At 43.8% G+C, this 27715-nt stretch overlaps 1 protein-coding gene across 1 annotated transcript in view; it reads left to right on the top strand.

The window, feature by feature from the left end:
• LOC119882487 overlaps positions 1-25409 on the top strand; it is a 37718-nt gene extending 12309 nt beyond the window's left edge. Inside the window, exons 3-9 of the mRNA XM_038692528.1 lie at positions 1516-1674; positions 2523-2576; positions 4373-4488; positions 4862-4973; positions 20718-20919; positions 22059-22376; positions 24148-25409. Of these exons, the coding sequence (XP_038548456.1) occupies positions 1516-1674; positions 2523-2576; positions 4373-4488; positions 4862-4973; positions 20718-20919; positions 22059-22376; positions 24148-24286 (1100 nt within the window). The 3' untranslated portion in view covers positions 24287-25409. The remainder of the gene's footprint in view (positions 1-1515; positions 1675-2522; positions 2577-4372; positions 4489-4861; positions 4974-20717; positions 20920-22058; positions 22377-24147) is intronic.
• The last annotated feature ends 2306 nt before the right edge of the window (positions 25410-27715 follow it).

Below are 27715 nucleotides of genomic sequence, written 5' to 3'. Positions count from 1 at the left end.
GTCATCAGCTACTGTTGTTTTCCTTGGCCGACCTGTTGGACGTCTGTTGCTCAGTACACCAGTTGTTTCTTTCTTTTTCAGGACATTCCAAATTGTTGTGCTTGCTACGGCCAATGTTTGTCCAATGGCTCTGCTCGATTTTCCTTCTTTTCTGAGCTTGACCATAGACAGCTCTCTGGTCTTCATGTTGGTTTATCCTCTTTAACGGGAAATGCGTTCTTTATAGGTTTGAACCGAGGATGAAAACTTAGACTAGTCATGCAGAGCTATTTAATGTTTGGACAATCAACCTAAAAGGCAACAACTGGGCAACAAGAAACATCTGTCAGTCACATGTTTTGCTCACTTGAAAAATGGGTGGGTTCAAACAAAGGGTGGTTTGTCTTAAGTTGTTTAACACATCTAGATGTGAATACCAGGAAATAAGAGCTGAAATTCTGAACTCTTGTCTCATACTCATCTTTTGATCTAAAACCCAAATGTCTTCAGTGAACAACAAAAACAAAAGAATTTGCCTTACCGTTCCAATACTTTTGAAGTATATTACATGAATCAGAAAAATGCATGTAAGTCAGTGGTGGTCTAGTGGGTGGCCCAGTGGAATGCACTGTGGCCTTACAGCCAGAAGCTCCTGCGTTCAAACCCCGGTCGTCCTGGGCCGTTCTGTGTGGAGTTTGTATGTTTTCCCTGTGTCTACTATACGTGTCGCCTGGAGGAAGGTGCTCAGGTTCCTCTCACCCAAAGAACATGTTAGGTTGTCCAGTTAGTACCTGACGATGGCACTAGCTTAATCTTCACACATGGCTCATTTTATAATACTGAAGGTGAATGGCAGGTCCTAAAGTACACGGTCCAGGAACGGAATGGTTAGGGTTAGGCTTTTTATTTTATAAAAAGGATTACACTATTTTATAGCTATGTTTCACCACTCAAAGCACTTGCTTAAAGGAGAGGTATGCGATTCTAATCTAATACACTTTTGGTCAAATTAAGCGTTAATTAAGGTCTCTGTGATGCCAGGGAACATAATTCAGAGGCATTAATGTGCTGCACAAACTGCTGAGAAATGTTGGGAATAATTCCTCTATGTACAGGAACTGTGCACCTAACTACAGAAAGGTCCAGGTCAGGAAGTCAGTGGATGTTTACATCTGATATTTTGCTGCTCATGTCTTCCTTTTTAGCGTTATCACCGTGTTGCCAGATCTCAGAAGTTAACTTGCTGACTTCAAAGTTACTATTCTTCAGAATCAGCATCAGCTTTATTGCCAAGTAGGTTTACACGTACAAGGAATTTGCTTCTGTTTTTTTTTTGTTTGGGTTTTTTTGGTTCTTAGCAAACAGGACTGAATAAACATTCTGGATAGGACTGATGGCCAGAACCAAGAAAATAAGACTTATGTTGTGATAACATACACAGTCCTCCTTTTATTAGTCCTATCCTTTCGCTTTCTATTTAGCTTTGTGGAAAGACAACTGTTGCACCAACTGGTTTAATGGTTTTCACTCATGCAGTTTCTCAGGGACAAAAGGGGTCTCTTGTGGCAGTCAAAAAGTCGAAGACACTGCTGATATCAGCTTATCAGGAGCACCGCACAACAAACAATGAGGTCAGTGAAGAGAGCAGGGCACCAATCCTGCCAAGTTTTACTCCTTCTGGAGCGAAAACTAAAAGTCTAAGTCGAAAATGAATTTGGTATTTATTAAATTCTTTATTTAAAATAGAGAGCGTACAGTAAAACAAACGTTACCATTTGATGCACTGTACCAGATTATAGCTTCAAGCTAATTCGCATCTGCAGTCCCCTTTAGGATTGGACATTTAGTCATTTGGCCATTTAGGATTGAGACGCGTATGCACATGAGGAGGCGCGGCCCAAAGGAGGCACTTTATGGACTCCAGGGGGAGCTCTGAGTTCCAGCACACTGCCCTGAAACCCAGCAGTCTGAGTGAGCAGAGCTGGAGGGAGGACTATAATTTATAATACAACCTGCATGTACCAACATAACATAACTCATTCGTGTCAGTAACAATTAGCCTAATATAGCTAACTTGCTAATGTTAGCATATCTTACCTGCTTTCTCGTCAGACAGACAGCGCTCCTTACTCTAGCAGTAGTAGTCAGTTTTAGACTTTTAGATCTAATTCTGACCAAATAAATGCTCCATATAAGTCTGTTCACTGTCCACAATTGAAAGTGCCATGATAATGTGTGTTATAAATAAGAATATGTTCTTAATTAACTTGCCTGGTAAAATAAAAGGATAATTAAAAAAAAGGATAAAAAGGTAGGTTACAAGTTAATGTGCTGCCCTTGATGTTGTAATAACATCTTTATTCTTGTCCTCTGGTATCAGGTTCGTGTTATTTCAGTGGTTCTGAAGGACAAGGAAGAAACCTATTTCTGCCATATCTGTTGTCAGAAGCATCTATACTTCTCTGAAGGCGTCAGCAACCTCAACAGCCATCACTTTTGGTTTAAATATGGGGCAGCAGACATCATGTGTCCTGTGCCTTCAGGCTGTGAGACCCCATCTCATATCACAGTGACCTCTGCTGCAGACGACTCAGAAGGTACTGAAGGGTTCTGCACTTAAAATAAAATAAATAGCAACTTTATATGACTAAAATAAACACCGTAAGATAAAACAGGCAACTCAGATAAAATCAGGATATGCCTTCTGATAAAAGTGTGTTTTTTTAAAGAGATTTAATAGAAGACACTGACTCTGAGCGCTATACTTCCTCAGGCAGATCGTTCCAGAGCCTCAGGGCCCTGACAGAAAAGACGTTGTCCCCTTTAGTTCTAAGCCTAGTCACAGGAAAAGACAGAAGATCTCAAATTTCGCAGAAGTTCATTAGAAGTTAAAAGGTCTAATATATAAGCAGGAGCCAAGCCATGGAGAGCCTTAAAAGTAATCAATAAATCTTAAAATCAATCCTAAAACAAACAGGGAGCCAATTTGTACCTTTTGTAGACATTTTAGACACGTTTTATAATGATGTGAGTAAATAAAAGCATGGACAACATTTTCCGCATCTCTTAGTTACGTGTTGCTCAAAACATAAGTTACTATCAAACACAGAGATTTCTAGCAACAGGCTTGATGTGTTGCAACAGATGAGCAATAAATGGCAGTATTTGTTTAGCGATGTGTTAGGGACCGATAACAAGAATTTCTGTTTTGTTGGAGTTTAGTTGAAGAAAGTTATTTGACATCCAGTCTTCTATATTTATCAGGCAGTCTGTAAGGAGTCTAGCATATTCAGGTCAGTGGGCTTCACAGGAATGTACAATTGCGTATCATCGTAGCAACAGTGGAAAGAAATATCATATCTGCTAATCACTTATATATAGCAGCATATATATAGAAAATAAAATTGGACCAAGAACTGACCCTTGAGGCACACCGTAATTAATAAGAGAGAATGATGACTTGAAATTGTTAATAGAAACACTTCCAATTTGACAAGTATGAAGTAAACCAGCTCAGAACAGTTCCCGATATGCCCACCCAGCGCTTCAGTCTGTCCAAAAGAATGCCATGGTCAGTAGTATCTAACACTGCACTCAAGTCCAGCAGTACCAGAATAGAGCACAAACTGGCATCTGCATTTAATAAGAGGTCATTGGTGACTTTCAGAAAGGCTGTCTCTGTACTATGGTGTTGGCAGACACCAGACAGGAATTTTTCAAAGGTGCTAGTGGTGGTGATGGCGCATAGATAAGATGCTTGCCTTTGGTGTGGGAGACCTGGGTTTGATTCCCACTGTGAGACATCCATCATTGTGTACCTAAGCAAGACACTTAACCCCTAGTTGCTCCAGAGGTGTGTGACGTCTGACATGTATAGCAATTGTAAGTTTCTTTGGATAAAAGTGTCAGTTAAATAAAATGAATAAATGCTATTCCAGTCCTTAGCAACCAGTAGATCTTTCAGATAAAAGGTGGTTTTTAAAATAGGGAGACAGTTGTCAAGGATGCTTCCAGGTTTTTACAGGACTGGTTGAACATAAGCAGCTTAAAAATAGTCTGGGACACCGCCAGTGGACAGAGAGATGATTAAAACTGTTAACAAATGTGTGCCAATACACTAAGTGATTTCAAATAAAAACCTTGTTTGAATAATGTCAAGGGGCTGAAGGAAACTCTCAGCTGAGACATCATTTCTAAAAGTACAGGCGTCGTAGTTAACGTGAAGTGGCTCCAGGAGTGCTGGAATGGCTGCGCAATATCTAAGTATCAATATCTAGTCCTGATACATATTATTCTATTTGACTGGCCTCTGCGAAATGATTACAGGAACGTTCTGCACTATAAGAGTACAGTACAGTAAAGAAAGGTGATGTATCTGTGGTTCTTTTCTTAGATATACTTGACAATGAGTTTTTTGAGGTGAAGAACCAGGAGGCGAACAGTGTCATCTTTCCTTACAACTTCACCGTCTGCCTCTCCACCATGTTTGATTTCACAAACGTTCTGCAGGTAACGTCCCATAGCACTGATTTCACATTAGGTTTCTTTTCTTAAACATGACATTTAAAAAGTATCCTGACCAAAGCAGACAGAAATAATAAATGCAGAAGAACAAAAGAAACTAAACTAAGACTAAAAGAAACTTACTCATGTTGCTTCTTCCTTTACTATTGGCTTTAATTACTGACAGGCTACAATTTTATCCTTAAACTTTTCATTATCTGCCTGTTCTGTCCGCATTTGGTCTATTCCCATTGCCTGTGCAAGCCCACCCACCCCTGACACTACTTGCCTTTAATAATGGAGGAACTAAGACTGTTTCACATTGTCGTGATTGCATGTCCATGGAGTGTGTCAACTAAATACCTGTGTTGTATTGTAGCTGGTCCAGAGTCTGGAAATGATGCAGTTACTGGGGGTGGACAGAGTTGCCATCTACAAGACCAGCTGCAGCCCTGAAACACAGCACATACTGGACTACTACACACATAAAGGTGAAGTACAGAGGCTGTGGAGTATTTATCTTGTGTGATTATGTTGGTATTTTATCCATCCATTAATTTTCCACACTTTCAGCATTATTGTGTAAACAGCAGAGCAGCAAAATGCCCATTTTCCTGCATTGACTTTCTTCTTTCAGCTCCTCAGGAAGAGTTGAAGGAAGAAAGGATAAAAATCTGTTCCCAGGTTCATGATGGAGACAAAAATACAAGTACACAGTGTTTTCCAGGTCCGTGACAGTAGTGTGTTTCCTCAATGACTAAAAGGCATCCCTGGTCAGACTTTTGTGTTTTATAAAGACACTGATCCCAGTAGCAACATGACTTGGAAGACCATGCAAGCCCTGACAGCACAATATCTAATATCCAGAAATCCCCCACCCTTAAACTGGATTTTTATTTGTGTGTACAGTGGGTTTATCAGACCTTCTGGAAACAAAAGCTGCTGGAAACACTGAAACTAAGCCGTACAGTAAATGTGCCACAATACCAAAACTAGTAGCTAAAAGAGGCTATAAAGAGTTTATGATAATTCTCTGTGGCTTCATCTAAGCAACAGTGTCATATTCAGTCAAGCGCAGACAGGGAAAAAACAGAGATTTGAACTTAAACACAGAACACCAGGCCGAAGCAGAAAACGCATTCTAAACTTATAAAATTTCATCATGTAGACACTTCTCGGGGAAGGGATTTTGTCATTGATTTATATTTAATTATTTAGTCAACATTGTAAGTGAAAACTAGCAGGCTAATTCCTTACATATTGATTTGAGCCTATTCTGTCTGCTTAGCCCTTAACGTGCCAGTGTACCAACAAAGCCTTCTGTATATCGCTTCAATAACTTAACTAGTAAGAGTATTTTTTTTTTTTACAGGCATTATTGATTTATTCTGTAGGACGTTAACTCCGTCCATACAGCCAGCCACATCATTCACAGAAAAACATAACATCATTGATTAAGAGTGTAACTTAGTCTCTCTTCCAGTCCAAGACACACACACACACACACACACACACACACACACACACACACACACACACACACACTTCTCATTCACAAGTTCCCTACTATAGCATTATATCATCATATCAGCTGAATCTACTATGAAAAACTGACAACTGTGGGGACTGGACTACAGTTATAATTTGAGCTTCGTGGAGGTCTATAGTATAATGAACGTTACCGGCAGAGATTAATAAATTAAATAATAGCTTGAGCCTAGACAGACAGAGACTTTATTGCTCATTACGAGTTCAACACTTTCTCACACACACAGCAGCTCACTACTCGCCATAGATGTCTGCGATACTGCTACTTTTAAGTTAAGTTTCAAAAGTAGAAATGAACCAACAAAGACTGCTGCTCAAGGAAAGACCGCAAATCCTCCCTTTATGGTATCATATTAATCATTATTAATCATGTTGTAATGACATTCATGTGGTGCGCAGCATAGTTCATTTGGAAAACTTGTTTATTTTTGTCTGTTTATCTGATTAATGTAAATAATAATTTCAATGAAAATACAGTTATGATTAAAAATAATGGTTGTTGGTAAATTAATTAGTGACCCCCACAGATGCATGATTTTACTGCTTCTATAAGAGCTCAGACCCTCCTTAACCCTCCGTAACTAGAACCTTGCTGGACTATGTGGACTATCAAACTGTAAAATCTGTAAAAATGAACACGCATGCAAAACAACATGTATAGCTGTATCAATACTTTTGTAAATATCCACTTTTTAAAAATGAATGGAGACACAAAAGTTAGTAGCCTGCTGTAATAATACTTTTACTTTATTCACTGTCAACTCATTATGTATCCGGAAGCTGCTTAAATCTGCTGTGTTGAAGCAGGGAGAGATTAAATCATGCAGTACAGGTGGTAACTTTCTCCAGGAAAGGGATGGGAAACAATGTCGTAGTAACAGTACGTAAACTTCAATTCAACCAAGATGAATTCATACAGCCAGTCTTTGCACACTGTTTAAGTGTGAAAAAGCTACACCGAACAGGCTAAACGATATCTTTATTTTATCTTCTTTTGGACTAATAACTAACCTGAGCGTCATAGTCAACATATTAAGGCAAATGCGTACCTATGCCCTTGCTAAATGCTTTACAAAAAAAAGTTTAATAAAGCCAAACACACAGTAGCTTACTTTATCCAAAGAAAAATGCTAATCCTACCATACTACTTCAGGAGCTAATGCTAGCCACCGTTTGCTTAGCCTATGTAGAACAACAAATAACTTGACTTATACACTGCAACTCTGCTTCCCTCAGCAGTGCAAAAGGAAACTGAAACGACTTCATGCATTTAAAATACATTACAAATACATTATTTTAATTATCTATCTATCTATTATGCTTTTCCATATTTTATGACTTATCTACCGTGTTATAATGTTGGATGTTCATGTTAAACATGGCCAAAGTTTCAAAAAATTAGGTTAAAGCATTTATAAGAAATCACTGTGAGCAAAAACCTCAGGTTTCCTCCTGTTCTGAACGCTCTATTTTGAACTCCTTTTTCTACCAAAAGCTCCTTTCTAGGTAATACAGAGCCAGAGTTCCATATATGGTCATGTGCTCCCACACTAATGGCATGGCAACCCTCAGCAACAACAACAGCCTGGTAACATGCTTGGGTCTTGTCCAATCAGAAGACAGCGGGCTTTGAGAGGGGGGCCTTAAAGAGACAGCAGCATCTACAGCTTGTTCAGACAGAGGGTGAAATGAAGGCCTACATGAAGAAAAATATATTTTTCTGAACTTTGAATCATGCAAATCTGCCATACAGGAGTCACAGAACTACAATATAGGACTGGAAAAGCAGTATAGTAGGTCTCCTTTAACATTATATCATGTATTTTGCTCAGAGTGCACACTACTCATAGAGAGCCATTAACACTGTCCAGAAAACATTAAATATTAAAAGGAAAGTAAAACAAAAACATATTGATATATTAATGGTCGAACTAACACAAAGCAGCTACATTACACAATTGTATTAACATCAAGCAATATGCGTTGAAAGTTGTAACGTAAATGGTTCAATTTCCAAAGAAAATGGTAGTTACGTACTTTAACTCTAGATTCTATGTGTATAGGCGCAGCCCTCTAAGGCTATCGCTATTGGGTTTACACCTATGCGCACCTGTGCAGCACTGAGAAAAGTTGTCTACGCCCACCCTGTCCTACGTCCGTACCTTGTGTATATACAACAGTGAGACGTTTTTTCAGCTCTGAGAACCAAGGTCCAGTGAGGCCCACTGCTTAAGTGTAATTTATAACGACGGTGTAGCCTCTATGTAGCCCCGTAGCCTACGCTGTCGCCTGACGTGCACCTCCTCAAAAATGTAAATACACGTCAAGGCGACGAGGACCATAAACACTGTGATTGGTCAGCTGGGTAGCCTCGCTATGCTTCCGAGCAGACAGGAAGTGCCCCGTGCTTTCAAGGAAGTTTGACTAGCGGCCAAAATGGCTGTTCAATATAAACAGTGGATCAATATTTGACCATCACAACCCAAGCGAAATGATTCGTTTCACTATCAGAACGTGATCCATTCGGTCGATAACATTTGAAAAGGCTATCCCAGCCGCAAGTATACAATTTAGTCCCCACAATCGTAAGTTAGCCTGCTCGGCCAGCAAAAGTCAACACAGTGGACGCCACAGCGCTACCGCCGACTAGCGTTTGGCAGTATAATTGCAGAATGACAGAGACACCGATGCACTAGTATAAATGCATGGCTACGTGTGTAGCCTATGGCGTAGCTATGCATGTAGACCCGACAGAGGAGTATAAATCAAGCTTCAGAGTGCTGCGCCTATACTCATAGAATCTGGAGTTACAATACATAACCAGCGGTGGAAATTTTATTTTTGGCTCACCTGCCAATGGGACTGGTAGATGAAAAAATCCACCGGCCAAACATATTTTTTACCTGCCAAAATAATAACTTACGTCACGTAAACATTTGTTTCAGTACTTTTAAAGGAGATAATAAGGTATTCTGTTGAATACAAACTTAAAGACGACCCTGACTTCAATCCCCTAACGCCCACCCCCTTAAATATTGTAGCAAACCTAGATTTGTTATGCATTTTAATACATTTATGAGAATTAATACCAAATTATGAATTTTAATATTCATAAAATCAAATTTTATTCCTCGTTTAAGGGCACCACCGGAGTTGTTATAATCCTTGAGTCTCCGGACCTCTAGGTAGTTTTAATAACTATACAATTATTACTAGTGATCAGTTAGTTAATAATCGCTCAATTATCTTAAATCAATCAGTCAGTCTCATATCTAAAGGGTCAATTCTCTTTGCAGGGACATAGAAATAGGCAACACACACAGTTCTTGATTATATTACAGTGAATTTATTCTCTAACTAATGTGATAAAAAAAAAAGGATGGTTGAATAAAGGGAAAATAAACAATTGCTGAACAATGAGCCTGGAGGTTCGATTGTGGGAAGCATTTGACTCATACGGCATGGGAGAACTAATGAAAGTAAGCTAACGCTATGAGTTTAGGAGTTAAAAGGAAATCTCTGACCACAGAATGTTGGTTAGGTCTTACGGCTTGTTGACGGCCTGCTTTGGCCTGTTGCACCGGTCCCACGCTAGCTGCCCGATCCTGGCTTTTTGCTAGGGATTCTCCGGGGTTCTCAGTGTCTGACTGAAGAAAACGGCGTCCTCCATCTGGCAATTCGGCTGTTTTCAGATTTCCTTCGTTGCCGCTGGCGAGAACACGTGGCTTGGTCAGACTTCGGTGAAGTTGGCTCAACGAAAAAGCTTAAAAATGGAACTTGGTCATTCCTGAATTAGTCCAGTGTAACTTAACAGACTGATAACTTTAACAAAATAAAAGAAAGAAAGAAAATAAAACAAACCGAGGGGCAGATCGATGTCGCGGCACTTCGCGTGTGTAGCTTCAAGCGAACAAAAGGGCTGTTTCGCTGGCCGACTCTGAGGGCGTTGCCTGGCGAGGCACGCCGGACGCGTGCCGAAGCGTCCAGAGAGCCGAGAGCAGAGAAGAGAAGAGGGGAAGAGAAGAGGAGAGGGCTAACGACGTCGCGTGTCGCTCTTTTGTTGCCTGGGGCGTGGTTCCCCAGAGGGCGTTTCAGGTTTCCCGAGGGACTGCCTTTCTAAACTTAATGTCTAAAGGAAAATAAATCTATTTGCGCGTATTATAATCAAATATTTTCCACAATCGAACCTCAATGGTCAAACGGTTGTACTGTTCTAAGTTTAGCATTTGGTAACAGGAAACAATTGTCACATTATTGGTCAGGATATTTATACATTTAACGGCATTTCCAACGAGGGCATGTAATACTTATTTCGTCCACTTGCGGGAGCTCAGGTTACATGAGGAAAGCTTAGATTAATCCAAGATCATCTCTCCTTAGGAACCGGGGAATTATTGTTGATTCATCCTTAAATTCAAGCTGGCAATTAAGAGTATAGTAAGACATTCCTTTATCATCATTTCTAAAGGAGTTTTGTAGGAAAGTATTATGAACAAGCATTGATTACATTAGATGAAGGAGTGTCTTGCTGAAAATAAAAAAACACTGCAAGAGTAACTTTAGATTTAGATTCTTTTCAGCACTAATATCAACAACAGATAGCAACAAACGCAAAATCTACCCGCATTTGGCACTTGGCGGGTGTTCATTTCCATCCCTGTACGTAACTATCGTCCTATTTCGTATAGGCTTTGCCCTCTGAGACAATCGCTATTGGGTTAGAGGGGAAGCAGGATGAGTCAAAGCCTCACTGGCCCATACTGTACCACCAAGCACAGACCCACCTGCCCAGAGCCAACATAATAAGCCATCCAGTTCCCTACAACTCACGGCATTGGTATCGGCGTGTGTGCAACTGCCAATGGCGCGGCATGGGAAGGCGGAGAACCGATGGACAGGTGTAGACGAGGTCACAACAGCGACCGAATCAGCTGCGCACAGAGCAGGGCCAGCGTGAGCGTGGGCCACTCCCCCCACCTTCTGGTTGGGAGAAAGCGCACTGCGTACACAGAGGACAATCAATCAGACAGAATACTCAGTACTGAGTGAGTCAGCAAGAAGTGGGAGACATCCCGCAGGTAGAAATGGATGAATGAGCACGGGCAAGACCAGGAGGCCGTCGTAGAGATGTCATCCACTGACATTCCGCCGTGCAACGCCACAGAGGAGGAGACGTCTTTCATGGAGTGCCTCGCACAACCAGTGAGACAGGTGCTGCGCTGACAAGGGAAGCCCCTTGGACTGTTCCCTGTAGTGCACAAACAGGCGCTGTTCGCAGCAACAGCCGTGCGTGCCACGTAGCAGGACAGCGCACACCAGGCAGAGGAGGTTGGACGCAGCTTCGTTCTCAGACCAATGGGGTGGGAGGAAAGAAGCCCGAGAGAGTGATAACCCGCGACCGAAAGGAGCTGGTGATGCTCTTAGGCATGAATGCAGGATTAGGGCGCAGGACAGTAGAGCTGCCATCACCCTGGATCCTGAGACATGACGGAGCTACAGAGAGGGCAGCCAGATCAAGGGGCTTGGGTCAGAATCCCACTTGCGCCAAATCCCACTGTGGGGCGGCAGCCCACAAGACCAGCCTGTGCCTCCGCAACCCCTTCAGGAAACACTACATCAGCAGGTGAGTGAACACCGTCCTGTCACCGAACCCTTTGTGACAGCACAAAATGGTGGAAATGTAGGTCTTAACTGTACTCAACGCCAGACCTCTGTCCATGAGCAGCTGGAGGACATAAGCACCAAAGGCAGCGGACAGGCCACCAGGTCCAACGCCAGGTCAAAACACCAGCGTTGGAACACTGACCATGTGGGGGAGTAAGAGGACTGAGTATAGGCGCCTTTCGACCCCAGGATGGTGCACACCTCGGGAAGCGGGAAGGATAAGGAGCAGTCTGCCCTGCCGCCGCCGCCAGACCAAGAAAATTCAAACCTGATGCCGTCGTGCTTATCAACGAAGTTGTGCGATGGAGTAGCCTATTCACACATAGCTGTCACACAACGGTCTCCTTTGGTAGGTTATCCGTGACACTATCCACTCGCCATAGTGTCATACGTTACACTTAGTGCAGACAGGATACACACACAAAACCCTGCGTGTAGTGTTATCCTATTGCCGCTCCACACATTACGCACGTCCCCCCCGGCAGAGCCCAGCCGCGGAATTGTTTGCTTTAAAGATCACAGATCCAGACTAACACACTTCTCTGCTCCTCCATTTCAGGAGTTACTTAGTGAAAATCCTATAGTGACGGTGTCTGTCCCCCGACCATCGAAATTATTTAAATCAAAGGTAAACAGAAGAGGAGCTGTGCATAAAAACCTCATAAAAATTAAAACCACAAGAGCAATAGTGCAAACGAATAGGAGAGTTAAATGTGTACTCTTAAACATCAGATCTCTCTCTTCTAAAGGTGTACTAGTATATGAACTAATATCAGATTATGATATTGATTTATTTTGTCTTACCGAAACCTGGCTGGGTGATGGAGAATATGTTAGCCTAAATGAATCCACCCCTCCCAGTCATATTAATACTTACATTCCTCGAGGCACAGGCCGAGGAGGTGGAGTTGCAGCTATCTTTGACTCTACCCTACTAAAATTCAAATGTGCCTTCAGGATGTTAAAACCTGGATGACCTGTAATTTTCTAATGTTAAACTCAGATAAAACTGAAGTTATTGTTCTGGGGCCTAAGCACCTCCGTGACGCATTATCTAAAGATATAGTTTCCCTTGATGGCATCGCCCTGGCCTCCAGCACCACTATGAGGAATCTTGGAGTTATCTTTGATCAGGACATGTCGTTTAAGTCTCACTTTAAGCAAATTTAAAGGACCGCCTTTTTTCACCTACATAATATTGCGAAAATCAGGAACATCCTGTCTAAAAATGATGCAGAAAAACTAGTCCATGCATTTGTTACTTCTAGGCTGGATTACTGCAATTCCTTATTATCAGGCTGCTCGAAAAAGTCCAGCTGATTCAGAATGCTGCAGCACGTGTTCTGTCAGGAACCAGGAAAAGAGATCATATTTCTCCTGTCTTAGCTTCTTTGCATTGGCTTCCAGTAAAATCCAGAATAGAATTTAAAATCCTTCTTCTTACCTACAAAGCTCAGGCACCATCTTATCTTAAAGAGCTCATAGTACCTTACTACCCCACCAGAGCACTGCGCTCACAGAATGCAGGGTTACTTGTGGTTCCTAGAGTCTCCAAAAGTAGACTAGGAGCCAGAGCGTTCAGCTATCAAGCTCCTCTCCTGTGGAACCAGGTTCCAGTTTGGGTTCAGGAGGCAGACACCATCTCCACATTTAAGAGTAGGCTTAAGACTTTCCTCTTTGATAAAGCTTATAGTTAGGGCTGGCTCAGGTGAGTCCTGAACCATCCCTTAGTTATGCTGCTATAGGCCTAGACTGCCGGGGATTTCCTATGATGCACTGAGCTCCTCTCTCCTCTACTTTCTCTCCCTCTGTATGCAACCTCATCCCATTATTGCATGTTACTAACACAACTTCTCCCCTTTCTGGTAGTCTTGTGCTTTCTCGTCCCTCTCCTCTCTCCTATCACTTCCTGCAGGTTTTCTGGCTCTGGAGCTGTGGAGTCTGGATCTGTGGCTGCGGGTCACCTGCTGCCCCCGTGTTCCTGCTCAACACCCTCTGCTGCAACGACTATTGTTACTAGTCCTATTGTTATTATAATCATTAACATTACGACTTTTACCATTAACACTACTATAAATATCTGTACCATTTTTCATTTAGTCTATAGCAACATCACCTTTACTGTCTGTACCTCTGTGTGTATATTGTGTAGGCTGCCTCCCTCCCCTCTCTCTCTCCTTCCATCCCTCTCTTTTTCTCTCTGTTCCTCTCCTGCCCTCTCTCTCTCTGCCTCTCTCTCTCTCTCTCTCTCTCACCCCAACCGGTCGAGGCAGATGGCCGCCCACCCTGAGCCATGGTTCTGCTCGAGGTTTCTGCCTCTTAAAAGGAAGTTTTTCCTTGCCTCTGTCGCCTAGTGCTTGCTCTTGGTGGGAACTGTTGGGCTTCTGTAAATAGCATCACAGAGTACGGTCTAGACCTGCTATTTTATGAAAAGCGCTGTGAGATAACTGTTGTTGTAATTTGGCTATATATAAATAAAATTGAATTTAAGTAAAGTGACACAAATTTTGTGCAGGAAAACAACTTTTATTTATGTTTCTTCACTTTATGAACAATCTGTATGAATTTTGAACATTTTGCAGTTTAGCACAAAAACACAACATAATTACATCAAGAAAAGTCGTTGCCAGGGCGGTGAAAGATCGCTCAAGAGAAGACCTGTTGCCGACCAACATCATGTAAGAAGAGGCTCAGATGTTATCACAGATGAATGGCGAGCCTATGCACAGGCCCTAAAAGATGCAGTGGACAATTAAAGACAACCACTTCACAAAACTTGTCCTATTAAAAGACATAATTAAAATGGGAATTGGGAATACTGTTAGCTAGTGCTAACTGCCTTCACTTTTCCAGCCATTGCGGAAACAACTGTCGTGGGTTGGTCTCTCTCCCCTCTTTTCCTCTTGTTCTCATTTTCCCCGCCCCTGTTGTTTCTGTCAGTCATGTGTGTCTTGGCCCATGTCTGTGTGTGATTGGGCGTGTCCGAGCGTGGCCTCTCTTCACCTGCAGCACTCCACACCTGGGACTCATCAACTCATCAACGCCTGCAGTCTTAAGCTCTGGTTCAGTCTCCACTCGTCGCTAGTTTGTCCGTTTACCCACAGTGGTATATCGCTCCGGCCAATTTCCTAGTTTGCTTAAATACCTTTTGTGACTTTGCCTAACCTCTTGTTTCCTGTCTGCCACAGTTCCACCCTGGCGCGGAGTTGCCGCCAGCCCATTGCTCACAGCCTGCCTGTGTTCTGGATCACCAGTCCGTTGCTCACTGCCTGCCAGTCTGCCTGCCCGTCCTGACACCGTGCGATCGGATCCCCCCTGGAAACTGGAAACTCTCCGCCAGCCCCCCGAATTCCTTTGCCATCTCTGAGCTCTTTAAATAAAGTCCTGCCTGTGTGCCTGCCTACTTCCGCTCACGAGTCCTTTCTGTGATCCCTAACAGTACAAACTGGCCACTATGGATTCGGCGGAAGCCGTGGAGACCGCAGACACCGTGAAGGCAACCCAGAGACACCAGTCTGCTCTCGCCAGCCGAGGAGCCCTCCTCGGGGAACATGACCTATCTATCCGGACCCTAACCAGCGCACAGCAAGGTACCAGTGAACAAATTGCTCACCTGTCTGATCAAGTCACTGCACTATTGCAATTAGTTTCTGCCTCTCAGTCGTCGACGTGACCCGCTTCTCCACCCTCGATCCCTTCTGAGTCCTATACCCCCGATCCTGAGCCGTTCTCCCTGTGCCGAGGTTTTCTGCTTCAGTTGACTATGGTGTTCACACAACGACCACGGACCTTCGCCACTGAGGCCTCCAAGGTACAATACATTCTGGGGCTGTTACGAGGGAGAGCGCTAGCCTGGGCTGAAGCAGTGAGCACTAATACCCCGATTACCACCCTGTCTTTGTCTCAGTTTGAGTTTATGCTCCGGGAGGTTTTTGATCACCCCGATCACTGCGGTGACGCATCCCACCACCTACTGGAGCTCCAGCAGGGAGTCCGTTCTGTGGCTGATTACTCTGTCGAGTTTAGGGTTTTACCGGACTCCGGTTGGAATGATGCGGCACTACAGGGGGGGTTTCAGAAAAGGGCTTAATGAGACACTTAAGGATGAGTTAGCGGCACGAGACGAGCCCAACGATTTGAACTCTCTGATCTCCCTGTCTATTAGACTGGACAACCGCCTGCGGGAACACCGGAAGGAACGTTCAGCCCGACCCTCCTCTAATTCCCAGCTACCAGGGACCCTCCCTTGTTTCCTACCGTTCCCTCCGAGCCTCAACCCCCTTCCAGCTCCTTACCTGGACCCATGCAGCTGGGCAGGGCTCGGTTAACACCGGAGGAACAAACCCGCAGACGAAGCCAGGGTGAGTGCCTTTATTGTGGCACCAAGGGCCATTTTGTTCCTTCGTGCCCGGTTCGGCCAAAAGGTCGGACTCCTCGGTAGGCGTTGGCATACTGAGGAGTTGACCCCTTGGCCCCACACACGCTCCTCAACGGTTGTCCATCCTGGCCACCTTATGCACCCCCTCGATCTCCCTGTCCCTCCAAGCCTTTATTGATTCCGGCGCCGAAGGGAATTTCACTGATAAGAATTTGGCCATTCAATCCAACTTTCCGCTAGAACCTCTCCCTGAACCCAACACTGCCCAAGCCGTGATGGACGCATCCTAATCCGAGTCACTGAGTCTACGAGACCCCTTAGGTTAGTGTTATCCGGGAATCACCACGAGGACATCCGGTTTCATGTTATCGCCGCCCCTCGGATCCCCATCATTCTAGGATTTCCTTGGCTCAAACTACACCATCCCCATATTGACTGGGTCACTGGCCAGATCCTGGGCTGGAGCACACATTGCTCCTCCTCCTGTCTCCAATCCGCACGTCACCCTACCGGGGAGGCCACCCCCCTACTAGACGCTGAATCCCCGGAATTGTCTGGAGTTCCCTCTGAATATCTAGATCTGAAAGGAGTATTCAGTAAGGATCTGGCGCTGTCTCTCCGCCCCATCGTCCATATGACTGCAAGATCAACCTACTCCCCGGGGCCCCTCTCCCTTCCAGCAGACTCTACAACCTGTCTTGCCAGGAGAGGGAGGCCATGGAAACCTACATCCATGACTCCCTCAAGACTGATTTGATCCGCCCTTCCTCATCTCCCGTAGGTGCAGGCTTCTTCTTCGTGGCCAAGAAGGATAAGTCTCTTAGGCCCTGTATTGATTACCAAGGCCTCAACAATATAACCATCAAGAATAAGTACCCTTTGCTGCTAATGAACTCTGCTTTCGAACCCCTACAGAAGGCCAAGGTCTTCACTAAGTTGGACCTTCGCAACGCCTACCACTTGGTGCGCATCAAGGAGGGAGATGAATGGAAAACTGCGTTCAGCACCCCGCTCGGCCAATACAAGTACCAGGTAATGCATTTTGGCCTAACCAATGCACCTGCAGTTTTCCAGAATTTGGTTAACGATGTTCTTCGTGATTTCCTGAACCGGTTTGTGTTTGTCTACCCGGACTATATCTTGATCTTTTCCAAAGATGTCTCTGAGCATGTTTCCCACGTCCGTCAAGTTCTCCAGCGGCTGCTTGAGAACAGGTTATATGTTAAGGCTGAGAAGTGTGAATTCCACTCCAGTTCTGTGAGCTTCCTGGGTTACATCATCAGGCAGGGGCAGTTGCAGGCAGACCCAACCAAGATCCAGGCAGTGGTTGGGTGGCCAGTTCCAGAATCCCGCAAGCAGCTGCAACAATTTCTTGGGTTCGTCAACTTCTACCGACGGTTCATCCAGGACTACAGTAAGGTCGCAGCCCCCCTAACCAGACTCACATCCACCAAGACACCTTTCTCCTGGCCACCTGAGGCCCAGGTTGCCTTCAACAAGCTCAAATCCCTGTTTACCTCTGCTCCCATCTTAGTACACCCAGATCCCTCAAGACAGTTTATCATCGAGGTGGATGCATCTGACAGCTGGGTGGGGGCCATGCTGTCCCAGCGCTCTGGCTCCAGTCAGAGAATGCATCCCTGCGCCGCCTTCTCTCGTCGTCTGACCCCTGCTGAAAGGAATTACGACGTTGGAGACCGGGAACTCCTAGCAATCAAACTAGCACTAGAGGAGTGGCGACACTGGCTAGAGGGCACAGAGCAACCTTTCATTGTTTGGACAGACCATAAGAACCTCGCCTACATTCAAACCGCTAAGAGGCTCAACTCTTGCCAGGCACGTTGGGCATTGTTTTTTTGGTCGATTTAATTTCATTCTGACTTACAGACCCGGCTCCCGGAACGTTGAGCCTGATGCCCTCTCCAGGATGTTCCACTCCCCCATGGACGCCTCCGACCCAGACACCATCCTCCCTGCTAGCTGTGTGGTGGCGGCCATTTCCTGGGAGATTGAGTCAGCCATCAAGGAGGCCCAACGCTCCCATCCGGACCCAGGTAACGGTCCTGCTAACTGTTTGTTTGTACCCGATCCTGTCCTCTCTCAGTTTCTGCAGTGGATCCACAACTCCCGTTTTGCCTGCCACCCCGGTTTTCAGAGAACCCTGTCCTTGCTTAAGAGGAGCTTCTGGTGGCCCACCATGGAGGCCGATGCTCAGGAGTTTGTGTCAGCCTGCGCAGTCTGCGCCCGGGGAAAATCCTCCCATCGCCCCCCCCCCTTCGGCGAGCTACACACTTTGTCCGTGCGGGGTCAACCATGGTCTCACATCGCCCTAGACTTCGTCACCGGTCTTCCTCCTTCACATGATAACAACACCATACTCACCATAGTAGACCGCTTCTCCAAGTCTGTACACTTTGTCGCTCTGCCCAAGTTACCCACAGCTCGTGAGACCGCGGATCTCCTCGTCCAGCACGTGTCACACCTCCATGGTATCCCCCTGGACATAGTGTCAGAGGACCTCAGTTCGTCTCCAAGGTATGGAGTGAGTTCTGCCGGTCTCTCCTCAGGTTTCCACCGTCCAATGGGCAGGCTGAGAGGGCCAACCAGGACCTGGAGTCTGCCCTCCGATGCGTTGTCACCCAGAACACCCATACCTGGAGCTCTCACCTGGCCTGGATCGAATATGCCCATAATTCCCTCGTCAGTGCTGCCACGGGGCTGTTGCCTTTCGAGGCCTCTCTGGGTTACCAGCCCCCCTGTTCCCGGCCCAGGAGAAGGATCTCACGATGCCCTGTCCAACCTCCAGTACTCCAGTACCTTGTTCATTGGGAGGGTTACGGTCCTGAGGAGAGGCAGTGGGTCCCTCATTCCTCCGTCCTCGATGCCGACCTGATCAGGGACTTCCATCGGGCCCATCTTGGTAGGGTCGCCAGGAGGCTCCCTTTGGGGGGGGGGGGGGGACTGTCGTGGGTTGGTCTCTCTCCCCTCTTGTTCTCAGTTTCCCCGCCCCTGTTGTTTCTGTCAGTCTTGTGTGTCTTGGCCCATGTCTGTGTGATTGGGCGTGTCCGAGCCTGGCCTCTCTCCACCTGCAGCACTCCGCACCTGGGACTCATCAACTCATCAACGCCTGCAGTCTTAAGCTCTGGTTCAGTCTCCACTCGTCGCTAGTTTGTCCGTTTACCCACAGTGGTATATCGCTCCGGCCAATTTCCTAGTTTGCCTAAATACCTTTTGACTTTGCTTAACCTCTTGTTTCCTGTCTGCCACAGTCCCACCCTGGTGCGGAGTCGCTGCCAGCCTGCCTGTATTCTGGATCGCCAGTCCGTTGCTCACAGCTTTCCAGTCTGCCTGCCCGTCCTGACACCGTGCGATCGGATCCCCCCGAGACTGGAAACTCTCCGCCAGCCCTCCAAACTCCGTCTCTGAGCTCTTTAAATAAAGTCCTGCCTGTGTGTCTGCCTACTTCCGCTCACGAGTCCTTTCTGTGATCCCCAACAACAGACTTAACAGACACACTGTGACCTACACTGCACATGTTCGCCAGACTGACAACTTACGAAGTAACTTAAATATTTTCCTCACTTTCACCGTCACATTCTGCTGCTTGCGCTCTCATTCATAATCACTTCAGAATCTTCGTGTGTGCCGAACACATTACGCACTGCAGGCGACAGTGATGCTGGGGAGAAATGTGTTTCTTGTAAACTGCATGACCTTACTGTTGCACTTTACATAAAAAAAATTATCATTGCTGTTTCTCACTTCCCCACATTGTGTGAGCCAGCTGTATGTTAGCCGAACAAGCAGCCTGGGCTTGCTGCAAAGCTGCACATGCTCTCTCCCATAACATATAACACGGACCGGCTGCGTGGCCTTCATGCAGTCTGGCTCCGATGTCACAAGCAGAATATTTCCTCCTCGGCCCGCCACTGTCTCTGTAGAGTCAGTAGAGAGACAGGGGGAAACATGCGCCACCATGCTGGAGTCAGCATGGGAGCATTGCTCCACCGGGGCCATCTGCGCTCTGCCACTTGGGGGGACCACAGCCGTACCGCATCCCCGGTGGGGGGAGGGAGGCGGAGGCAGACAGTCACCAGGGGGTCCGCATGAGGTGGGGCAGGCACACTCGTGGGCTCATAACCATGCCGCTCCCCCGACGAGTGGAGGAAATGGCCTGCCTGCGACATCAGAGCCAAGCTGCATGAAGGCCGTTTGGCCAGCTGTAGCCGATCCGTGCAGAGGTCTTTATACACCACTGAAAACATAGTTATGTACATTATATTGCATCAGCTGTTCTGGAACCAAAAACTCAGTTTCCCATCTCAGGCTCATTCAACTCAGCTCAGGGATAAGCTCAGACTTTTTTAAACCTGCTTTCTGAAACAGGGCCCAGTTGATAGCAGCTGATCTCAAAGCCAGTCAACATCAATTGGCAGCTCAGGTGATTCTCCTTAGTGTTTATTGGCAAATTCCATACAAGGCGCCTTATAAGGTAGAGGTCCCGGAACAGAGTCATACCACCAAACATAACTTACTGCAAAGCAAATAAAAGTTTCATAGATTAAAGTTGTCCTGACTGAATTAAAACCTCTTGGCTGCTAACACATGTCCTTCTGATCTAATTCTTTCAATGTCTTCTTTTCAGGTTTAGTAGAGGTGATTCCTTGGCCTCTGTCCAGATTTCTGAATGTATCTCGAGGCTGGCTTCCTCAACACGGCCCAGGTGACCTCCACTACTTTGGCCAGATTGCTGCTCTCAATGACTGTGTTTACAGATACATGTACCAGTCCAGATATGTGGCCCTGCAGGACATGGACGAACTCATTCTGCCCCAGACAGTCGACAGGTAGCACTTATTTAATGGGAGTCTTTTGATAAATCGACCTCTGGTAAATGATGCTTGGTTTGCAATAAAGTTATCATGTTTTTTATAGTACGCTGACTGATGAAATACAATCTTTGATCTCACACTCATTTATAATGTTTATAAAGCACTAATCGATGCTTCATAGGAGGAGTTAATGATGTTTACAAATGCAACACTTGTGTGTGTGTGTGTGTGTGTGTATACAGTATATCTATCTATCTAGCTAGCTATCTAGCTAGCTAGCTAGCTAGCTAGCGGTTAGCTCAGTGGTTAATGCAACAGACTTTGGTACAGGTGATCCCACATTGACCGGGAATCACACCCACGATTACCTGTAGGTTCGATTCCCTGTCAGGGCGGGGGTATCCAGGCAAGATCCTTAATTGCCTACCTCAGGCATGAGTGAAACCGCAAACACAGTACCAGTAAGGTCTGCGTCAGGTGCTAAGGAACCAGGGCAACCTGATGAAACCCATCATCAACACTGATAAAGAAATAACTCCTAGCTCAGTGTTCTAACTCCCACCACACCAGGCAGGACCCCAGGTGCAGACTGTGCAAGGATGCCCCTGAGACAGTACAGCACATAACAGCAGGGTGTAAGATGCAGGCAGGAACAGCGTACATGGAACGCCATAACCAGGTAGCTGTCATAGTGTACAGGAAAATCTGCCATGAGTATGGGCTGAGCGTTGAGAATGAGATAAGATCCTGTGGGACTTCAAGATCCAGACTGATAAACTGGTGATGGCTAACCAACCAGACATCGTGTTGATCGACAAACAGCAGAAGAAGGCTGCAGTGATAGATGTGGTAATCCCAAGCGACAGCAACATCAAGAAGAAGGAACACGAGAAACTTGAGAAACACCAAGGGCTGAAAGAGGAGCTAGAAAAGATGTGGAAAGTAAAAGCAACAGTGGTGCCAGCAGTAATTGGAGCACTGGGGGCTGTGACCCCCAAACTGGGAGAGTGGCTATATGTATATATCTGTGTGTGTGCTTCCAACTCCATTATACTGTGTTATTGTGTGTTAAAGCATTTATTTCTGTTAAGCTGCTTGTATCTGGGTAGTGTTTAAAAATTGTAGTAACAGTATATTTTTTCTTTTTTTACCAGTTGGACGGCGCTTTTGCCTCTGCTGGAAAATAAATATGGGGCTGACCTGTGTTACTTGTTTGAGAATAACGTGTTCCCCAACACCATCAAGTTGCCTCCTCCCACCTCCCAAACTCTGCCCCAGCAGAGCCCCAGCTGGCAGAATGTGCCCGGGGTGAACATCCTGGCTCACTTGTACCAGGAACCCCCTCTTTACGGTAACACCAAGATCATTGTCAATCCACGAGCTGTGTTCTCCACATCCGTCCACGAACTGCTGATCTCACAGAAAGGCTGCACCTTGGTTGACAGGAATATAGCACGGATGTACCACACAAGGTAAGTGGTTGTTTACTTCCTAATCAGTTCAGATCAGATCAGTTGTGATTGTTCTTTTATGTGTTAGGAGAATGTGACACAATTCCTCCACATCATTGGTTCATGTAGCTGCAAGGAAAAACAATTACTAAAACAGACTTCTCCTGAAGGAGTAAATGTGTTTATCAAACAGACCCAAGAGATGTTATAGGAAGTGTTTTCAATGGGTGCCACTCTCCTTACATGCTTTTAAGTGAGGACCATACAAATAAAAGTATGTATTATGTATTTTGTTGGATTCACTGAAGTCCCACAGTCTGAGATGGTGCGTTTTGTTGGGGAAATTATCTAAAAAGCAGGTGTAAACATAGTGAAATTGAATTTTCACAACCATGAGAGAGGTTGCAGGAAGAGAGGAAAAATGACTTTACATTTATTCTACAGAAATCTGAATGACATCTGGTAGCCGTAGCCCACAAAGATCCAGAGAGCTGCTTTTAAAAGTTTTTTCCATCAAACTTGAATTTGAACTTGACAATTTTTGTATTTGTAAGTAACTACAGCACTGTTCTTTTAATAAGATGTTCATTTAATGCATTCAGCTGCATTTATTCTATTGAAACATCAACTGTGTCAATACCACCTACACCATGAGTTTCTGTAAGAATCACAGCACACATTTTGCTCTGCACTATTTTCTTAGTAAACCTGTACTTCACCTGGGTCTGTGTGACCTGCTGAAGGTGTCTGTACTGGGTCCAAGCTAGTACTGGCTGAGGCTGAATGTGGATCCACTGTGCTTGGACTGGCTGACAATCGTATGGACATAGTTTATAAACACTGTTTCCCGTCTGCGTTCATCAAACTTAATTAATAGTTGTATTTTATTGTAATGTTGTTTAGGCACAAAATCTGGCAAGCAACCAAAACACAGACAGACCAAGAGATGTGCTGCCAAGCTGGGTTAGCAAGACAGACCAGAGAGATGCACTGCAGATGCTTATTAACTTAACATCACTGTTATCTGTCAGTGAGTTTTTTCTCTTCTTGTGTCCAGAAGGATAGGCTAGATTCCTCTTTATCCTCTCATCAAAGTTGTAAACATTGACACTCACTTCAACCTTTGACACGAGAGTGAGGTGGAGCCCTTTTTAACATGTGGGGCCCTACACAACGTTCGAAGTGAGCTTATTGGATGGTTCTGGTATCTCTCTTTTATTGACACAATGTTAAAAGTTTAATTTTGAATAAAATTTTTTGTTTACATCTTGTATAATAATCTAGAGTTGAACAATACGACACACCTTATACTATACCCCTTTTAAACAGGACCTGTGTTGGACCTATTCATATCTACAGAAAGTCACAGGTTAATCCCTGCTTGTCACCATCAGCAGTGGCTTCAGTCAGCAGTGTAGTTTCAATCAATACTAATTCATAGAATTACACAGAATTCCATCATAATGTTGGTAATTGTTTTTTAATTCTGCCCCCATCCTGCCACCCAGCCTAGAATTCAGCGAGCTGAAGATAAAGATTATACTTAGAAAGAGTAGAAACCTGATTAAAGACATTCAGCAATTTAAATCAATCCAATTTTTTCTGGATCAGTTTTGGATAAACAAAACTGGATTGAAAAATCGCATTGTTAAATTATCAAAGAGTCCCCTCTGTTTCTATGAGGGAAATTGAGGTTATTATTAAAAGAAATCTCTCAAATGCAGATTTGAGCACTCTGGTGCTTGTAGCTCAGTTTGTATAACAGTTGGATTTCTGCTTTCTGTCTGTGCAGAGCTGCGATACAAACCGAACTGAAACCAGACCAGCTGATTTACGATGACCGACTGCTGAGCTACAGCACCCGCCTCATACAAACTGTCAATACTGTGCTCAAAGAGAGTGGATTTCTACAAGAGAACAGCAGGCAGTAGAGTGTGTGTGCCAAAAATCTCTTTGACTTTCTGAATTGTTCTGACTTCAGAGGGCGTTCACTTGAATTTCCCAGTTAGGGAAAACAAATTTCCAATTATTCCAACACAACATGAATGCACAATTTCTACCACCCATGTGTAAACATTGTACTTGATGGCAGCATAAAATTAAACAAATTCTTTACAATACAAATAACAATACGGGGAGTCATAACATAAGCATAAAGACTAAAACTAAAAGGTGGATTACAATCTCAAGTGCCATCTTCTTTTGTAATGAACTTTGACCTAGATCCAACAGCGACCTCATAGTCCTCCATTGGTCCATTGTGAGATTATACACAATGGGCTCCCTGGTCTACAGGCCAAAGCTGGACCCTTCTGCTGTGAGGCTGTACTCAGGCACCGTGGTGCTTTGAGCTAAATGCTAATGCATGCTAAAATGTTCACTAAGACAATGCTACATGTGTATGTTAATCAGGTATAATGTTTACCATGTTCACCATGCTGACAATAGAGGGCATTTCTTCAAACTTGGCGCAAACATCCACAATGAACTGAACTTGTCAAAGGTTAAGGTCCTCAAACAGGTTTTTTCTATTCTAGTTGCAGGTATTTCAACCCTTTATTACACAATAGAAATTATGGAACTAACTTTAAAATTGCACCAACTTATTAAAAGTATATGAATTAAATATAAATGACAATCAGTTGCATTGGTCTGTAGTATGTTAGTAATAATATGTCAAGTAAGAGTAATGTCAGACTATTTTACTGAATCATGTATTTATTTGTGCTCGCAAGGGAATATCAGTCAAACTGGTGTTGGGTTGTTTTGATAGAACATCTCTTGTTTTTTATTTTCTTAAATGTTTTTTTTATTGTGCACTCAGGGGGAATATTAATCAAATAGGTGTTGGTTTATTCTATTTATACAATCAGACAACACTTTCAATATCTTATTCATATCAGTCAGTATATGAAACAGGGCAAGACGTGCAGATATTATATCAAGATGTACAAGGTGAACTTCACAGAAGAATATAATATAAATGGTTTGCAAATTCCATCTGGTAAAAACACTCAACACGTGGTGCAAGCAAAAAATAAAAAACTTTGTTCTGAGTTTTGTGGCTTTTATTTTGATAGACTTTTGAATTCCTTGCTCAAAAGGGCAGATTCTTACCATTAATGGCATTTTTTCAAGTGTATCATAACGAATTGCAACTCCTTATGAGCTTCACATTTTGGTAATATATTTTTGCACCTGACTGCTGTTCGATTGGAATTCGTACAGATATTATTACCTAATATTAACATGACTACCTCCAAACAAGAATGCATATCTCTATTATTATGATTAAAGGTTGTGGAGTTGGAGGATCTAGCTGTGACCACTAAAGAGCAATTACATAATCATTTTATCAATATTTCTCTCTATTTTTTTTCTGATTGCTTCAGTTTGTTACGTTAGATTTATTTTTTAAATATTGGTGTCTGAGATGTCAGTGTGGTGTCTTACTGTGTTATTTTAATTTATTGATGTAAAGTTCATTATATCAACAAAAATTGTAAAGATACAAATAATCAGATACGTCTTACATTGCCAGAAGCTCAAATTCAGTTCTTTATTTTTTAAGTGTTCTGCTGAGGTGCAGTTGTGTTTCAGTTCAACAGTAAATCGATTGAAGCAGGGTTTAGATCCAGTCCACTTTAATTTTTTGGTGTGGAACTTTCCAAGTATGATGAGGAGCTGCACAATATAGCCTTACCTTATTATTTACCTTACCACTTTGTAAGGACCATGAAGTACAACATAAAATATGAAATCAAATACATACATTGATACACTCTTTCCCGTTTTTCTGTTAATAAAATGCTCCAATTCTTTCCAAAATACATTTGTATATTCACAGTGGTAAAATATATAAAATTTAATTTATCTTTTCAACTTGCAAAAATCAATGTATAATCAATTTTGAATTTAAATATTTGACACTGAAAATTTGAACAAATATCTTAAACAATACTTACTACTATCTTATTATTAATACAGTATTTGTAAAGAATAGTACACGCCCTTTTCCACTTTTAATCACTCACAACAGAAAATCAAATGAATTTTGCTGCAGAAAGTATGTTATAGTCCAAAACATTACTTATGTGTTTTCTTACTGCGTTACCACTGACTTGACATGTGCTGCCTTGAGGTAGTTCCTCTTTGTGACCACTGCAGGGCAGTAAACACTAAATTATTTTCCAGCTCTACCATCATCAAAGCAGACATGATGTGATCTCCTCACCCTGTTAATCCTCAAATATAAAACACACAAATACAAGAATAGAAGGTTTTTTTCTGACATACTGTGTCTCAGCCAACAGAGCTGGATGTGTTCTTCATACAGAACAAACCACAAAAAAAAAAAAGAATATAAGAAGCCTTCTGCTGGAAAGAAAAATTTATGGTTGAGCCACAGCACCCCATCAACATGGAAAGCCTGGCCGAGCAGGAGGAGAAGTATCACCTTGTATCAATATCAATATCAATCAATATCAGTTTTTTTTATATAGCACACTTAAAACAACCAAGGTTGGCCTCACACAGCAATAAAACATTATAATATACAGTATACAATATATAGTGATATTAAAATTGCCAGGAATAATAACAGACTTAACTCGAAGGAATTGCCAACGAAAAGAAATGTGTTTTTAACAGTGATTTAAAACGTTTGAGAGTTGGGGCCGTTCTGATATGGACTGGCAGGTTGTTCCACAGGTTAGGGGCAGCTACACTAAAGGTTCGATCGCCTCTGGTTTTAAATCTGCTTCTGGAGATTGGCGGATCTCAGCACTCTAGCTGCAGTATGAGCGTGTATGGTGAACTGGTGAGCTTTGAAAAACGACAGATATTTCTGCACATACAGAAGATCAAGGCCTCACGTATGAGGATTGTGGACAAAGACCTTCCATCTTCAAGCTGTAAATAATGTGTAGGTAGGAATATATACAGGGGCGGATGGGCTACAACAGCAGAAGCCCCCACCGGGTACCACTCATCTCCACTACAAATAGGAAAAAGAGGCTACAATTTGCAAAAGCTCACCAAAATTGGACAGTTGAAGACTGGAAAAATGTTGCCTGGTCTGATGAGTCTCGATTTCTGTTGAGACATTCAGATGGTAGAGTCAGAATTTGGCGTAAACAGAATGAGAACATGGATCCATCAGGCCTTGTTACCACTGTGCAGGCTGGTGGTGGTGGTGTAATGGTGTGGGGGATGTTTTCTTGGCACACTTTAGGCCCCTTAGTGCCAATTGGGCATGGTTTATATGCCACGGCCTACCTGAGCATTGTTTCTGACCATGTCCATCCTTTTATGGCCACCGTGTACCCCTCCTCTGATGGCTACTTCCAGCAGGATAATGC

Source organism: Micropterus salmoides, unplaced genomic scaffold (assembly GCF_014851395.1).
Source record: "Micropterus salmoides isolate LMB-PRFRI ecotype aquatic unplaced genomic scaffold, ASM1485139v1 Ms_hic_scaffold_3, whole genome shotgun sequence".
In the NCBI taxonomy this organism is placed as follows: Eukaryota; Metazoa; Chordata; class Actinopteri; order Centrarchiformes; family Centrarchidae; genus Micropterus; species Micropterus salmoides.
This window is presented reverse-complemented; position numbering and strand designations above follow the sequence as displayed.